The sequence below is a fragment of the Aythya ferina genome (assembly GCF_964211825.1).
Source record: "Aythya ferina genome assembly, chromosome: 5".
NCBI lineage: Eukaryota > Metazoa > Chordata > Aves > Anseriformes > Anatidae > Aythya > Aythya ferina.
The window spans coordinates 45,711,244-45,723,554 of NC_140301.1; the positions used below are offsets into that span (position 1 = coordinate 45,711,244).

Sequence of the window (12,311 nt, forward strand, 5' to 3'; positions counted from 1 at the left end):
ATTCGCTGTGTTTGTGGAATGGAGCGTTTCCTTCGCCCAAGTGAGTAACGTGCTGGAAGCGTCAGCCTGTTCGCTATGGAGTCTCCCGGAAAGTGCACAAGACTTGTGCGTGTTTTCGGTGCTTGGGGACTGAAGCAGGTAGGTGGGGCTGAGCCGGTGGCCCTGGGTGTCAGCACAGCAGGGAGGCTTCTGTTTTGGGGTGGTCTGCACCGCGGGAAAGGGATGGGGTAACCGCGTGTGACTGAGTACGCCTTGGTAGGACGGGGAGGTTTCTCTACCTGCAGCAGCTGGTGCTGTGATACAGTCTGGTCTGTCACAGAAGCAGCACTCGTGTTACAGTGAAGAAGGTTCAAACTAGTTTAAATGTGACCATGAAACTTGTACCGTTGTGGTGTTGTTGGTTTTTTTTTTTAAACTCGGAGCACTTAGAGATGTGCAAGTTAAGTTTTTTGTGTGGTGTGTGAGGTGCAGCAGATGATACTCCCCATAAAATGCTGTTGGCAGTCGTGATTACATCACAAGTAACAAATGGGGACACTTTCCTTTTTGCCTAGCAGCAAAATGCCAGATCGGTATGAAAAGCTGTTGTTGCTTCCAAGACACAGCTGTGGAGCGGCGTGATGACCATAGGTCGTGGCTGGAGCGCCCCGGCTGTGGCACGTGCAGGTGGAGGGTGGGCAGGGGCTGGGAGCCGTGCTGTGATTTGGGACTGAGATGCCTTGGGAGGACGCTCAGAGGGGAGGCCAATGCGTGTGGTGCCCTGGTCTGTGGTAGCACAGGAGGGTGCAGGTCGGGAGCGTGGTGGGGTTTGGAGTGAGTGAGGGAGGAAGCGACCATCGCTGCAGTTGGATCTCTGGTGGCTGTGGGCAGACCGTGCAGAGGCGAGATCTCTGAAGTAGAAGGTGGACAAAACTGTACAGAAGGCACAGCTGCTGCTGAGGGTCCGAGTGTGTTGTACCAGAAATGCCAGAGGGGAGAGGGGGTGCTGTGGGGACAGACGGGACTGGTCTGACCCCGCAGAATTGGACTGGAGCAGGCTGGAGCGTGCACAGCAGAACTGAAGTGGTGTGGGAGAGCTCTGCTGGGAGGAGGTGTCTGGATAGCCCTGTGGAGTCTTGTGACTTATATCACTGCTGTTTCTTTTTTTAAAAAGGGTTTGTGGAGCTTTAGAAATAGGAGCACAAACAAAATGCGAGGAGGAACAGCCAGCCCCTCAATCTTCGACCTTCTTAATTGCTAGTCCCCGCCAGGGCCAATGTTGAACACAAAGGAGATGTGGAGCTGGCAGGGTGCTTTGTGCAACTTGTGGTTGAGCGAGAGATCTCCTAGGAGTTTGCTCCCTCGGCTGAGTGCTTTCTGTTGGGAGTCAGTCAATAGCTTTGTCAAATGCTACTGCTAACTGTTAATGGTGCTCTGGCTTGCTGAGCCAAGTGAGGGAGGGCACTGTTGGACGAGAGCAGAGGCTGCAGCAGGTACGTCTGTGGAAGAACACGGTAATAGGACCTTATTTAGGGTTGAGGCCCCCGCATAACCTGTCCAAAGCACCTGGCTACTTACTGACACAGAGCTGCAACAGGATTCCCGGTAATCTTGTGAAGTGGAGCTGGGTGAGTGGTGATTTCGTCGGGTGAAGCAGGTGTTTAAGTCACCGAATCCTTCCCACCCTTCAAATTGTACCTTCTTCTCCTGTGTGCTCCTTCTCGAGCGTGCCATGCCCCCTGGTGCTGGAAGGAAGAAGCTCTGCCATCTTTGGTGTAAAAATAGGGTAGCTCTCAGGTGTGGTCCTTCTGCTGGTACGGGGCTGCGGGGCTCTGCTGTTGGGGGTGAAGAGGATCAGCAGTGTCTTTGATTCTGTTCTTTTCTAGGAGGTGAGTGTCGTGCCTGCTGAACTTTCTCAGACCCACTAGCCATGCCAGGGATTGTCGTGTTCCGCCGTCGCTGGTCTGTAGGCAGCGATGACCTCGTTTTGCCAGCAGTCTTCCTCTTCCTCCTGCATACCACCTGGTAAGTGAGAAAGGCAGGATGATGGCTTGAATAATTCCACGATTTATTTATTTATTTATTTTTTGCTGCTCCTGTTCCTTACAGCTGTAATTCTTCCTGCACTTATACAAGTGTCCGGAAGGCTTCTGTGAGGCATTTCTGATGGACACCAGCATATTTCCAGCTGTTGGTTGTTTGGAGGAGTGCTCTTCTAAGTTCCAGTTCCAAAGAAAAAGCCTGACCAGAGCTCCCTTTATCCTCCTGAGCTACCCAGTATTGTCCACTGGAGTTTGGGGCAATGTTTCTGGACAGGGGCACAGGAAAAGCAATAGGAGTAGCAGATCCCATGGGATAACGTGCCTTGACATAGATCATCAAATTGTTCTGATGTGGGGCTAGCATGGATGGCTTGTGGGGAGGCGATTTCCAGAACAAATTAATACTAGTTGTCGGCAGCTGAGTTAGGTGGGACACTGAGGATCCTCAGTAACTTTGAGGACAGCAGGTGTGGGATGTTGCATGTGGCTTTCTTTGGCTTCTTGTGGTAACGAGCTGGTTTGTGACTGGCAGGTTTGTGATCCTCTCCGTGGTGCTCTTCGGGCTGGTGTACAACCCCAACGAGGCCTGCTCGCTTAACCTGGTGGACCACGGCAGAGGCTACCTGGGCATCCTGCTCAGCTGTATGATCGCAGAGGTGGCAATCATCTGGCTCAGCATGCGAGGCAGTATCCTGTACACAGAGCCCCGGGACTCCATGCAGTATGTGCTCTATGTCAGACTGGGTAAGAGGCAGCGGCCTGAGGCCTCCTAATGACTCAGCCTCCACACTGCCATCTGCTATCGCAGAAGACTTCTCTCCCCACACCCTGACAAACACACAGCTTCTGAAAGACATCCAGATGGCCACTTGTATGTGATATGCATCTGAATACATCACATATACTGCACCCTGTCATTGCTGTAAGACTCTCATGCAGTGCCCCAAATATCTTTCTAGCAAACCTTTAACTTGTCATCCTCATTGCGATGCAGGTACATCCTTTTCCTCTAAGAAAATATGCTCCCCTTCTGTCTTGCAACACAGATCTGCCACAGTGAGATGCATCTACACCTCTCTCCCACCTTTTTTTCCACAAGTTTTCCTATGATACAGACATATGCCTTTGTAAATCATGGCTGTTCTCACCCTGAGGCATGTGCATGTCCTTGCCTGTCATATATATACTTAAATCTGCATCCACCTACCTCGAAACGTACCTGACCTCTTGACTCACATGTGATGCATCTCTCCATCCAGCAACCTGCACTCTGATACTCTACCTCCAGGCACTTGGAGATAAATAGGTTTGCCACCTGCTCACTAGTTGCATTCTCTCTTAGGGTGCATATATATCTTGTGTTCCTAAAAACATTTCCTGTTTTGCACACTCACTAAGAACTAGGCTGTAAAAGGGATTGTTCTTTAGTCTGTCATTCAGGGTTTCCATTTTAGTTTTTCTTCTCTCCTCTGGTGTTCCAGAATAGAATACTGCTATTCTCTTCTAGATACAGAAACTTGATTGGATTTTTTTTTCTGCTAGGTGACGATTCTAAGAGAATCTTTCGGAGAGGCAGGGTCAAGTCCATTCCAACAAAGCATTGCATGTTTTTGCATCGCATGTTTTTGCTGGATTGTTTTCATGCAAAATTTGCTAAAATATGGGTAACCTTGCTTGAAAGCTCTGTCTGGGAGACATTTCCGCCTTTGAGTGCTAAGTGCAAATCATTAACATGAAGAGCAAACAAATCTTTCTCTCCAGTTTCCCAGACACACAGCGGTCTCCCTAGGGAAGCACGTAGAGCCTGACAGCTTGAGTAACACTGTTAAAAACAGACTAAATGGGGCAAGGGAAGGAGAGAGAATCCAAAGCGCCATTTTCCTACCCAAGAATAATCCAGATTTCTTCCCTGTCTGTGTTAAACTAGACCCATGTTCAGATTCTGTTTTTACACTGTAACATGGGTCTTATGTATGTTTAGCTGATGTTTTTTACTCTTAACAGTTTTGTCAGCTCTGATGATAGACGTAGGGCTGTGACCTTTTCATGGGCAAGGTCCGTGTGATTGTCCTGTTTCAGCATGTGATATTTAGTGCCTGCAAACCAAAGGATATAGCTCTGATGTGAGCCCACAACAGCCTTGTCTGTGCTGCTGCTGCTGCTCCTGCTCTGCAGCTGGCGCTCTCAGAGGGGAGGTCAGCTAAGGAGGGCAATGCCAAGTGCTGCTTCAGAATGTAGGTTGCGCTGATGAGGGGCTGGGTCCAGCTCTGGTTTCTGGCCCATTGCTCTCACAAGCTGTTTGCTACCCGGCTCTTTGAACCAGTCTTTCTGGGATGGTGAGAGTCTCTAGCAGACCACCTGCTGCCCGATACCATGCCCATGCGTAGATGAGGAGGGTGGATGGTCAGGCATCAGGCTGGAACGTGGGTTCAGTCTCAGCTCCACCAACAGCATGCTAGGCGTATCAAAGTAAGCTGCTTACCCTCTCAGTACCTGGCTCCCCGTCTATACTTCGGGGTGGTAATGCATTGAGAAAGTGAGGATGGGCACTTGGTTGCGTTCCCCAACTTCTTTGTTGAACCACTGTTAACCCCCAGGTTTTTCGCTCGCTGCCAGGGTATTGTGCAGAACTGAGGAGCCAGTAAATGCTTCCTTCAGGACTGCATCCTGGCAACTGTTGCTGTAAGGACTGCAAAGGACAGAGGTGATGGGAACATGTGCTCAGTGTAGTAAGCAGAATTAATCCTGGGTACACATCCCTATTTACTCCATTTCTTTGAATCAGGCCAGCTCTCTGAGGTGGTTGAGAATCACCTAGGTGGTGATTCTTATTACCTGGGAGTCTTTCCACTGCCATGGGTGGAAGGTTGATTCACACCTCTGCAGCCAGAGTACTTGCACATAGAGCTGTGTGGTCCCTGTGTCACTTAGGAGTAGTTACTGTTACAGAGGCATTACGTTTTTGGTTAGCTTTCTTGAATAACTCCTTTCCAAAGCACTGGGGCCCAGTCCTGCCATCATTTAGCCTATGCCACTGCTCTAACGAACCTGTCTTTGAGATTCCTCTCCAGAAGATGAGGAGAGGCAGTCATTAATCCTTAGGGAGATGCTGCTACTATTCATTGTGTTCCTTTTGTTTCAGCTATCTTGGTGATTGAGTTTGTGTATGCTATTGTGGGCATCATTTGGCTAACGCAGTACTACACTTCCTGCAATGATATCACCGCAAAGAGTGTCACTTTGGGTATGTATTTGGAGTGTGGTTTGTGTGCAGTCCTGTGTATGCGCAGACATCCTCTTGCCTTGGAGAGCTAATTCATTCATGCACGTGGGGATTGACTGTTGGAAGTGGATTGTAGCTGTAAATGTGGTGCTTGTTTCCCTGAGACATTAGAGCTCAGAACAGTTGTTCTATTCATTTGTCTGTGCTGTCTGCACCGAGGCAAGAATTCACATTCCCATGGAAGCGTCTGGCTGGGGAGTCTGAAAGACCTGGTTCCTCTTCTGGTCAAAATGGCTTTACCATTTTTCTAGAATTTCTTTTCAATCCCTCAGCGGACTGGTTGGGGGCCAATGGTAATGTTACAGTCCACCTAGGTACTCAATGAGTGTTTAATGGCCTGCTGCACGGGCAATCTCCTAAAACAGCTGGAAAACCTAGCTGTGGTCAGAAGCCTTTGCAGAGGATATTTACTTGTGCTGCAGCTGGCTGCAAAAGTATTTGGGTTAAATTCCTCTGTCTGCCCTGCAGCAACGGAGAGGTACGTGTGATGTCTGTGGAGAAGAGCAGAGAATGATGATGCTGCCAAGACTTAAGGGCAGAGCACCTGACTCCTCTTCTTTCTTTGTAGGAATGGTTGTGTGCAACTGGGTTGTCATCCTGAGCGTCTGCATCACGGTCCTGTGCGTCTTCGACCCGACAGGCCGGACCTTTGTCAAACTGCGTGCCACGAAGCGGAGACAGCGCAACTTGAGGACATACAACCTGCGGTAAAGCAGCATTTCTGGAAGGGTGCCCTGCTTTCTTTGCTTCTTGGCATTCTCCCTGCCTTGCTTCAGGGAGCGTTCAGCTTCAGGTGTTGCTTCCCTTTGGTGAGGGTGATTTTGGAGGAATGCAGCGCAGACTGTCAGGTGCTGTGTGTGGGCATCTGTATCTAAAGGAGGCAAAGCAACGAGGTATCTGGATGGATTATGCATTAGTCACTGGTTTTGTAAATACTTGCTAGCCCCTTGAACCACAGTGCTGATCATAACAGCTTGTTTGTCTGTCCTGTAACATTGTGTTTTGCCTAGTAACAGCAAGGCAGTGCTTAGATTTTGCTTAGGTAGAGGCATCTCCTTCCAAAGCCATTTCCTCCTTTATTTTTATCTGCAAAATAGGACCTTTTGGCCTGAGATTTCTTGTATTTGGTTTTGGCCAGGAAACAGTTTCTTTTGTGTTGGAAGCTAGATGTTTTAATTAAGAATTGATTGCATCTTTGAGCTACCCAGATGGGGATGTGAAAGCTTTTTTCACCAAGCAAGGCATTTTTCAGAAGCTTTTTCCAGTAGTGGGACAACACAAACAGGCTTTTGTTTTATTATGCAGTCTTGACATATGTAACTGTCAGCAAGGAATGTGGCTTTGTAGGACTGAGGGCATTATGTTTTGAATGTTAAAAATGAGACTTTTTAAAACAAAAATACTCTGCAAATTTTGTATTTCTCATTGGGAATGTATATTCAAGGAGTGTTTTGGATATGTGCTCATTCAGTGTCTTGAAATGGGATGCTTCAGACTGTATTTTTCTGTAGGAAAAAAGTACTTAGACTCTTCTAAGGGCCACACAACAAGCTTTTTTTGAAGGCAAGCTTTGTTTGAAGGAGCCTGGTTTTTACTGCAGAATATAAGATGCTCTTTCTTACCTTTCCAGTATGTTACTAACGCTGTCCTTGGATGTTCAGTTAGTGCCATGTAAGCCTAATGTGTGCAATTGCTGCATTATGATCAAGACATTCCCATGCAGGTCTGGATGAGAAGCTGGAAGACTCTATGAAGATACTGTGGATCTTGTACCCCACAAAAAATAAAAACTGTTGGGTTTAATCCATGTTTTTTCCCCAAGGGAAAACTGAGTGCCACAGGTTACGAAGTTCTTTTTGCTGGAGAACTTAAGGTAGCACAAAACAAAACACCAAAAATGATCTGCCCTCTGGAATTTTAAGATCCCAGACAACTGAGTGAAGGTATTTGTCCCTTGGGCCATGGCCAGGTTTTTCCCTCCAGGCCTGTAACATTTTCAGAGAGCTTGTGCTTGCTGTTTGCAGATTTCTACTGTAGAAAGGGGAGCGTTAACAGATGTTAACAAGCACAGTGCTCTGGGCTGCAATGTGAGAGGGAAACATAAAATATTACTACAGGTTTGCTGCTAAAGCAGTTGTTTCCAGAGTGTATTTTGAAATTCTCCACTTAAAACAATCCTTCTGAGGAGTATGCTTTGAAGTTTTCAGCCTGTTTCTGGATTGTGATTCTGCAAGATGCTGAGGACCAGCCATTCCTATCGAAGTCCCTCGGTCTGATAGAGCCTTCTGGCGTTACAGCAGTAATTTGACCTTTGCATTACCTTAATCTGAGCCATGTTTCCTTTGTCTTAACTCATAAAAGTACTTGGTTTGTTTGTCACAATTAGGAAACATGTGACTTTGTCTTCCTTTTTGTGGTACTCTGTAACTTACTGAACTCTGCTACACAGTGGTTTTCCTTTACTAGTGGCATCTTGATGTGTGGGGGCTTTTACAATCTTGCAGAGCTAACAGAATAAATCAAAACAAAACAAATGACGCAATTAATTGTGCTGAGACTTTTCTAAGAAACTTGCTCTGGGGCTCATAACAAACGTGTGGAAGTTCACTGTTAGGAAGAAAGAATTTGGGAAAAGTTGGAGTGAAAATAGCTCAGAGCACACTGGCTTTTCAGCCCCCGCGGTGGAGTTGTGAAGTTCTTTGCATTGCTGCCTGAGTTCTCTGGAGTTTTGTAGAGCAAACTGGCATTGCCAGCTCTGTCTTAAGACCCACGTATTCCTGTTCCACTCTTTGGAATCTTCCTTGGAGGTTATGGGCAGTTTTATAATGCTCAGGCATGAGCTGATGGATAGCCGTGTAGAATCTCCTCCTCCTGTTGCAGGCAGGTACTTGTTTACCAGCATCTTTTTCTGCCAGGTGCAACCCACTCTTTGTGCTTGGGATCTTCCTGACGTGATCATTTGGCAGAAAAATGGTGGTGGTCTTGATTTGGTCTGGATTGATTAACATGGGTCTGCCCCATGTGAAGTTAGTGTTCACATTAAAAAGATCCTGCATGAGAAGAGCTGTGGACTTTCTCACATGCAGGTGGCATGGCTGTCTGGCAAAAAAAAAAAAAAAGCACCTGCTTCAACAGTGCCAAGTCTGACTTGATCTCAGGTTTGTTCTGCAGGAATGCTAGTTAAACATAAGGGACTGTCACCCTGCGAAGTGTTGTAACTAGGGCAAGCTCACGACAGTGGAATGAACTCAGCTGTAGTTTATTTTAAATAGGGTTGTCCGATTAGCTAATTTTGAACTGAAATTGAAATGTCATATAAACCAAATGTGGGTTGAGTGAAACCTTCTGTATTCAGGCTCTTTTAACCTTTTCTAAATTGAAAGAGAACGTTTAGCTTGCTTTTCCCTTTTCAGATTAAAGTTATGCACTGTACTTGAAAAAAGAACAGGCTTTTTTCAGTTCTATATTACTGCATTACTTAGCATAAATATGTTTTTCCAAATAAGCAATTTATTGGAAAGATTTGCACAGCTCTTATTTTAAGTACTCAATATCTTTTGTAACCCTCCCTGCCCAAGGTAAAGTGTTAGCACTGAGTGGTGGTATGTCAGAACTACCAAGTTTCTGATGCAGCTACCAAGTTTCCAGTAGATACTCCTTCCATTCAGAGAATCAGAGTGGCTCAGCTTGGAAGTGACCTTAAAGATCATCTAGTTCCAAAGAGGTGGAACACCTCTTCTGTGCACCACCAGGTGCTTGGACATGCTGCCTTCAGCAGATGATATAGAACAACCATCTTGCTCAGAAAGGATGCCATCTATATAAAAACAGAGGCTTGGTCCTGGCTAGAACATTGCTAAGTTCACTTTCCTATGAAATGAGCTCAGTCTTTAAACAGTGTGAGGTCTCCTTTTCTCTGCCAGAGCAACATAAATGTAAGAGTAAGGCTTAGGATGCATTTTACCTGTGGCTGCATGGTTTATTTGATCATACTGTTGTTTTGTCATGTTCTTCTGCCTGCCCCCATGTGCTGACCTACCCTTTATTTCTTTACTGCAGACACCGCCTGGAAGAAGGGCAGGCCAGCAGCTGGACACGCCGACTCAAAGTTTTTCTTTGCTGCACGCGGACAAAAGACTCTCAGTCGGTAGGTACCAAGTATCTCCTGTCGGAGAGCAAACTCCGTGTGTGGCTGATGGTACGTGGGACTCAGCAGAGCACAGCAGTGTGGGATTCCTGCTGTCAAACCTGGACGTATCTCATTTCCCTGTAAATGTTCTTTGAGATCTGGAGCCACAATGAGTCCAGTAAGCCTTGAGAACAGTGTATGCAAGGATCGAAAATGTCCTTCAAGAAGCAGCAAGCTGAGCTGCCTCCCAGAATGAAAAGTCTTGAAGTTTTGCTGTATGTTAGTTCCTTTTCCTTCCTTTTAGCCTGAGTGGGTTGAATTAAAACTTGTATTTCTGCAGGAGGAAACCTGGGTATTCTGTGCAAAAACAGAAGCTGGTGTTTCCCTTTAGGTGCAGATTTTCACCTTTCAACATTGCTGGGGAGGGCAGCTGTCTCTTTCAAAACAGCCAGTCTTAACCTTCTGCTTTTGAGTATTACAGGATGCTCTCTAGGACAGGTAATAGCACAGAAAAGCAATGTTGTTTGTCAGTTTTAGGCTCTTCTCCTGAAGTTGTTCTTTACCTTGCTGTTGTGGCAAACTGGGGTGATTTTAAGTGAAGATACTGGTGGAAAAATACATCTTTCATCAATTTAGGTTCAGCACTTGACAGCACTTTGGTCAGATTCAGTTTCCTTTTGCTTAGGCAGTTTCTCTTACTGTTTGAGTTTGTCTTTTATACTTCAAAAAGAGACCTCTTTGAAAGCGGGGAAAACGTAAACCTGTCAGAATTGGTAAAGGAGTATTTCTAGATACCAAGTGGTCCAAACCTACCATCTAATCCATGAATTCAAATGAAGATTGACACTTTGAAGTTTTTATGTGCTACAGTTGGTACTTTCTTTCCCAGAAAACAGCTTGGGGGGTGGGGAGGGGTTTGGGAAGAGGGAACACAGGAAGGTAAGGGGTTGATTTTTGCTTCCATAAAAGTTAGCAGTGTATTCATTCCTACTGAAAGCAGTGGGAGCAGGTTTTTATATGTTAAGGTGGTATTCAGCAGGACTCCCAATGACCTGGTGGAGGTGTGAATAATAAGGTAAAGAATTTTGCTGGTGACTCTTCTATTTAGGTTGGTGAGAATTAAGAGTATCTGAGAACTCCTGAAGGACCAAGCAGAACAAGGGAATTATCAATGATAAACGAAAGTCATAATAGAAAAAGATGAGGTGATACGTACGCATTTGAAGAAACAAATCACTCACATACGATGATAGGCTCTGAATTAGTTACAACCTCTCAGGAAAAGAGCTAGGAGTTATCAAGGGCACCTCAACAAAGACATCACTGCACAGCAGTGACCAAAAAAAAAAAAAAAAACACCCAGAAAAAAACATTTAACTTCAGTGGAAGGGCATAGAAAATGACAGGAAAGCCATCAAGGGACCGGCCACATCAGTGATGTTCTCACTAAATATAGTTTGATCTCCTAAAAGATGCAGCAGAAAGAGGAGCGTAATGGAAGGGACATGAGCTTGTATAGGAAGAGAAATAAGACTGGGATTTTAACCTCAAAAGGGAAAGGTGCAATAAGATGAAAAGCCATGTAAAAATCATGGAGAGTCAGGTGCAGGCTACCTGAACATGTGTTCATCACAGATGGCAACCAGTATGAGTTAGATTAAAAAGGGTTGTTGGTAAGTGCTGCGTAGTTATCCTCAGGGTGCGGTTTCCGAAGTGTGGATGGCTGCAGGAGTTGTCAGAGCCCTTCTGCAGAAATCCAGCAAGTGTTCTGGCGTGCTGGTCCTCCCAGGCGCTCCTGCAGTACTGGACAAAACACCTCGTGGCTCCTGGGGGACATCCGGCCCCGAGCTGCTGTCCTGCTCAGGAGGAACGGCCCAGGACTGCTGACCTTCACAGATCTGCTAGAGCTGCTTAGGAAAATCTGTCTGGAAAACTGCAACGAAACAAGCTTTGTGTTGTGGCAGCTCAAAGAGCAGCGTTCCCTTGGTGGTTACGTTCTGCCCCTCTGCTTTTTGGGTGCACCAGCTTCCCTCCTGCCTGGCAGCACCTCCAGGTGCCTTGCCTGGGTACCCAGAGCCGCCTGCCCTCAGGGCAGTGCGGGCACTGCAGCCTGGCTTGGGAGCCCTGAGGGGCAGCCAAATGTCCTGATTCCTGAACAAATGTATTTTATCTAGGAATGCAACATATTTCACCTCGTGTCAGGATTTTTTTAAAACAAACTTCTCATTCTGCTGTGACTGTTGGTTTCTACTTTTTTTTCTAGTTGAGCATAAAAGCAGATACCAGAATCTTCAAATTCCTTGTGCTATTGAATTCCCACTTTACATTCAGCTTGTGTGATTTCCAGGCTCTTTTCTTTGAAGAAACAAGCTCTGACTTTGTCCTGGCATGGCAGTGTGTGGAATGAATGCATATGTAATGGATCAGAAATGAATCCTTTGCTGCCTCTCCCAGGCTTCATGGGAAAAAATGTTCTAGCAGGGGATGATTGTCCTCTGAGCTGGAAAATAGAGTTCTTCTGAGCGGACGTGGCATCAGGGCAAGAATCTGTTTTAAGGGTTTGGAGTCAAGTCTGCAGCACTAAGGCTCTGCCAGCCCCAGGGTTTGTAGCAGAACACTGCAGACAATCCCACAGTGTCATATCCAGTGCTCCAGCAGAAACCCCTCCTTTGGAACAAAACACATGTGTTGGACTCTTTGTTCTGACCTTTTATTTTGCTCAGAGTGTTAAAAGGAGGGTTTGTTATTTCGTTATATTTTATATTGAGTCCATTTGCATTTCTTGCATGCTTGTAGGAACAGTGGTAGGATTTATGGGGTTGGTACTTTGAGGACTACGTGGTTGTAATGTTGGAGAGGTTGATGCAAGTCCATTTGC

The 12,311-nt window shown here is 46.2% G+C and overlaps 1 protein-coding gene across 21 annotated transcripts in view; it reads left to right on the forward strand.

Annotated features, from left to right (window-relative positions):
• DAGLA (diacylglycerol lipase alpha) overlaps positions 1-12,311 on the forward strand; it is a 78,173-nt gene that overhangs the window by 36,540 nt on the left and 29,322 nt on the right. For 20 of the 21 annotated variants that reach the window (XM_084522578.1, XM_084522576.1, XM_084522562.1 and 17 more), the window contains 5 exons: positions 1,866-2,004; positions 2,554-2,765; positions 5,164-5,265; positions 5,873-6,011; positions 9,364-9,451. In XM_084522578.1, the coding sequence (XP_084378704.1) occupies positions 1,910-2,004; positions 2,554-2,765; positions 5,164-5,265; positions 5,873-6,011; positions 9,364-9,451 (636 nt within the window). In that variant the 5' untranslated portion in view covers positions 1,866-1,909. Of the gene's footprint in view, positions 1-119; positions 139-1,865; positions 2,005-2,553; positions 2,766-5,163; positions 5,266-5,872; positions 6,012-9,363; positions 9,452-12,311 lie in introns of those variants that run through there. The other variant, XM_084522572.1, reaches the window with a different exon arrangement.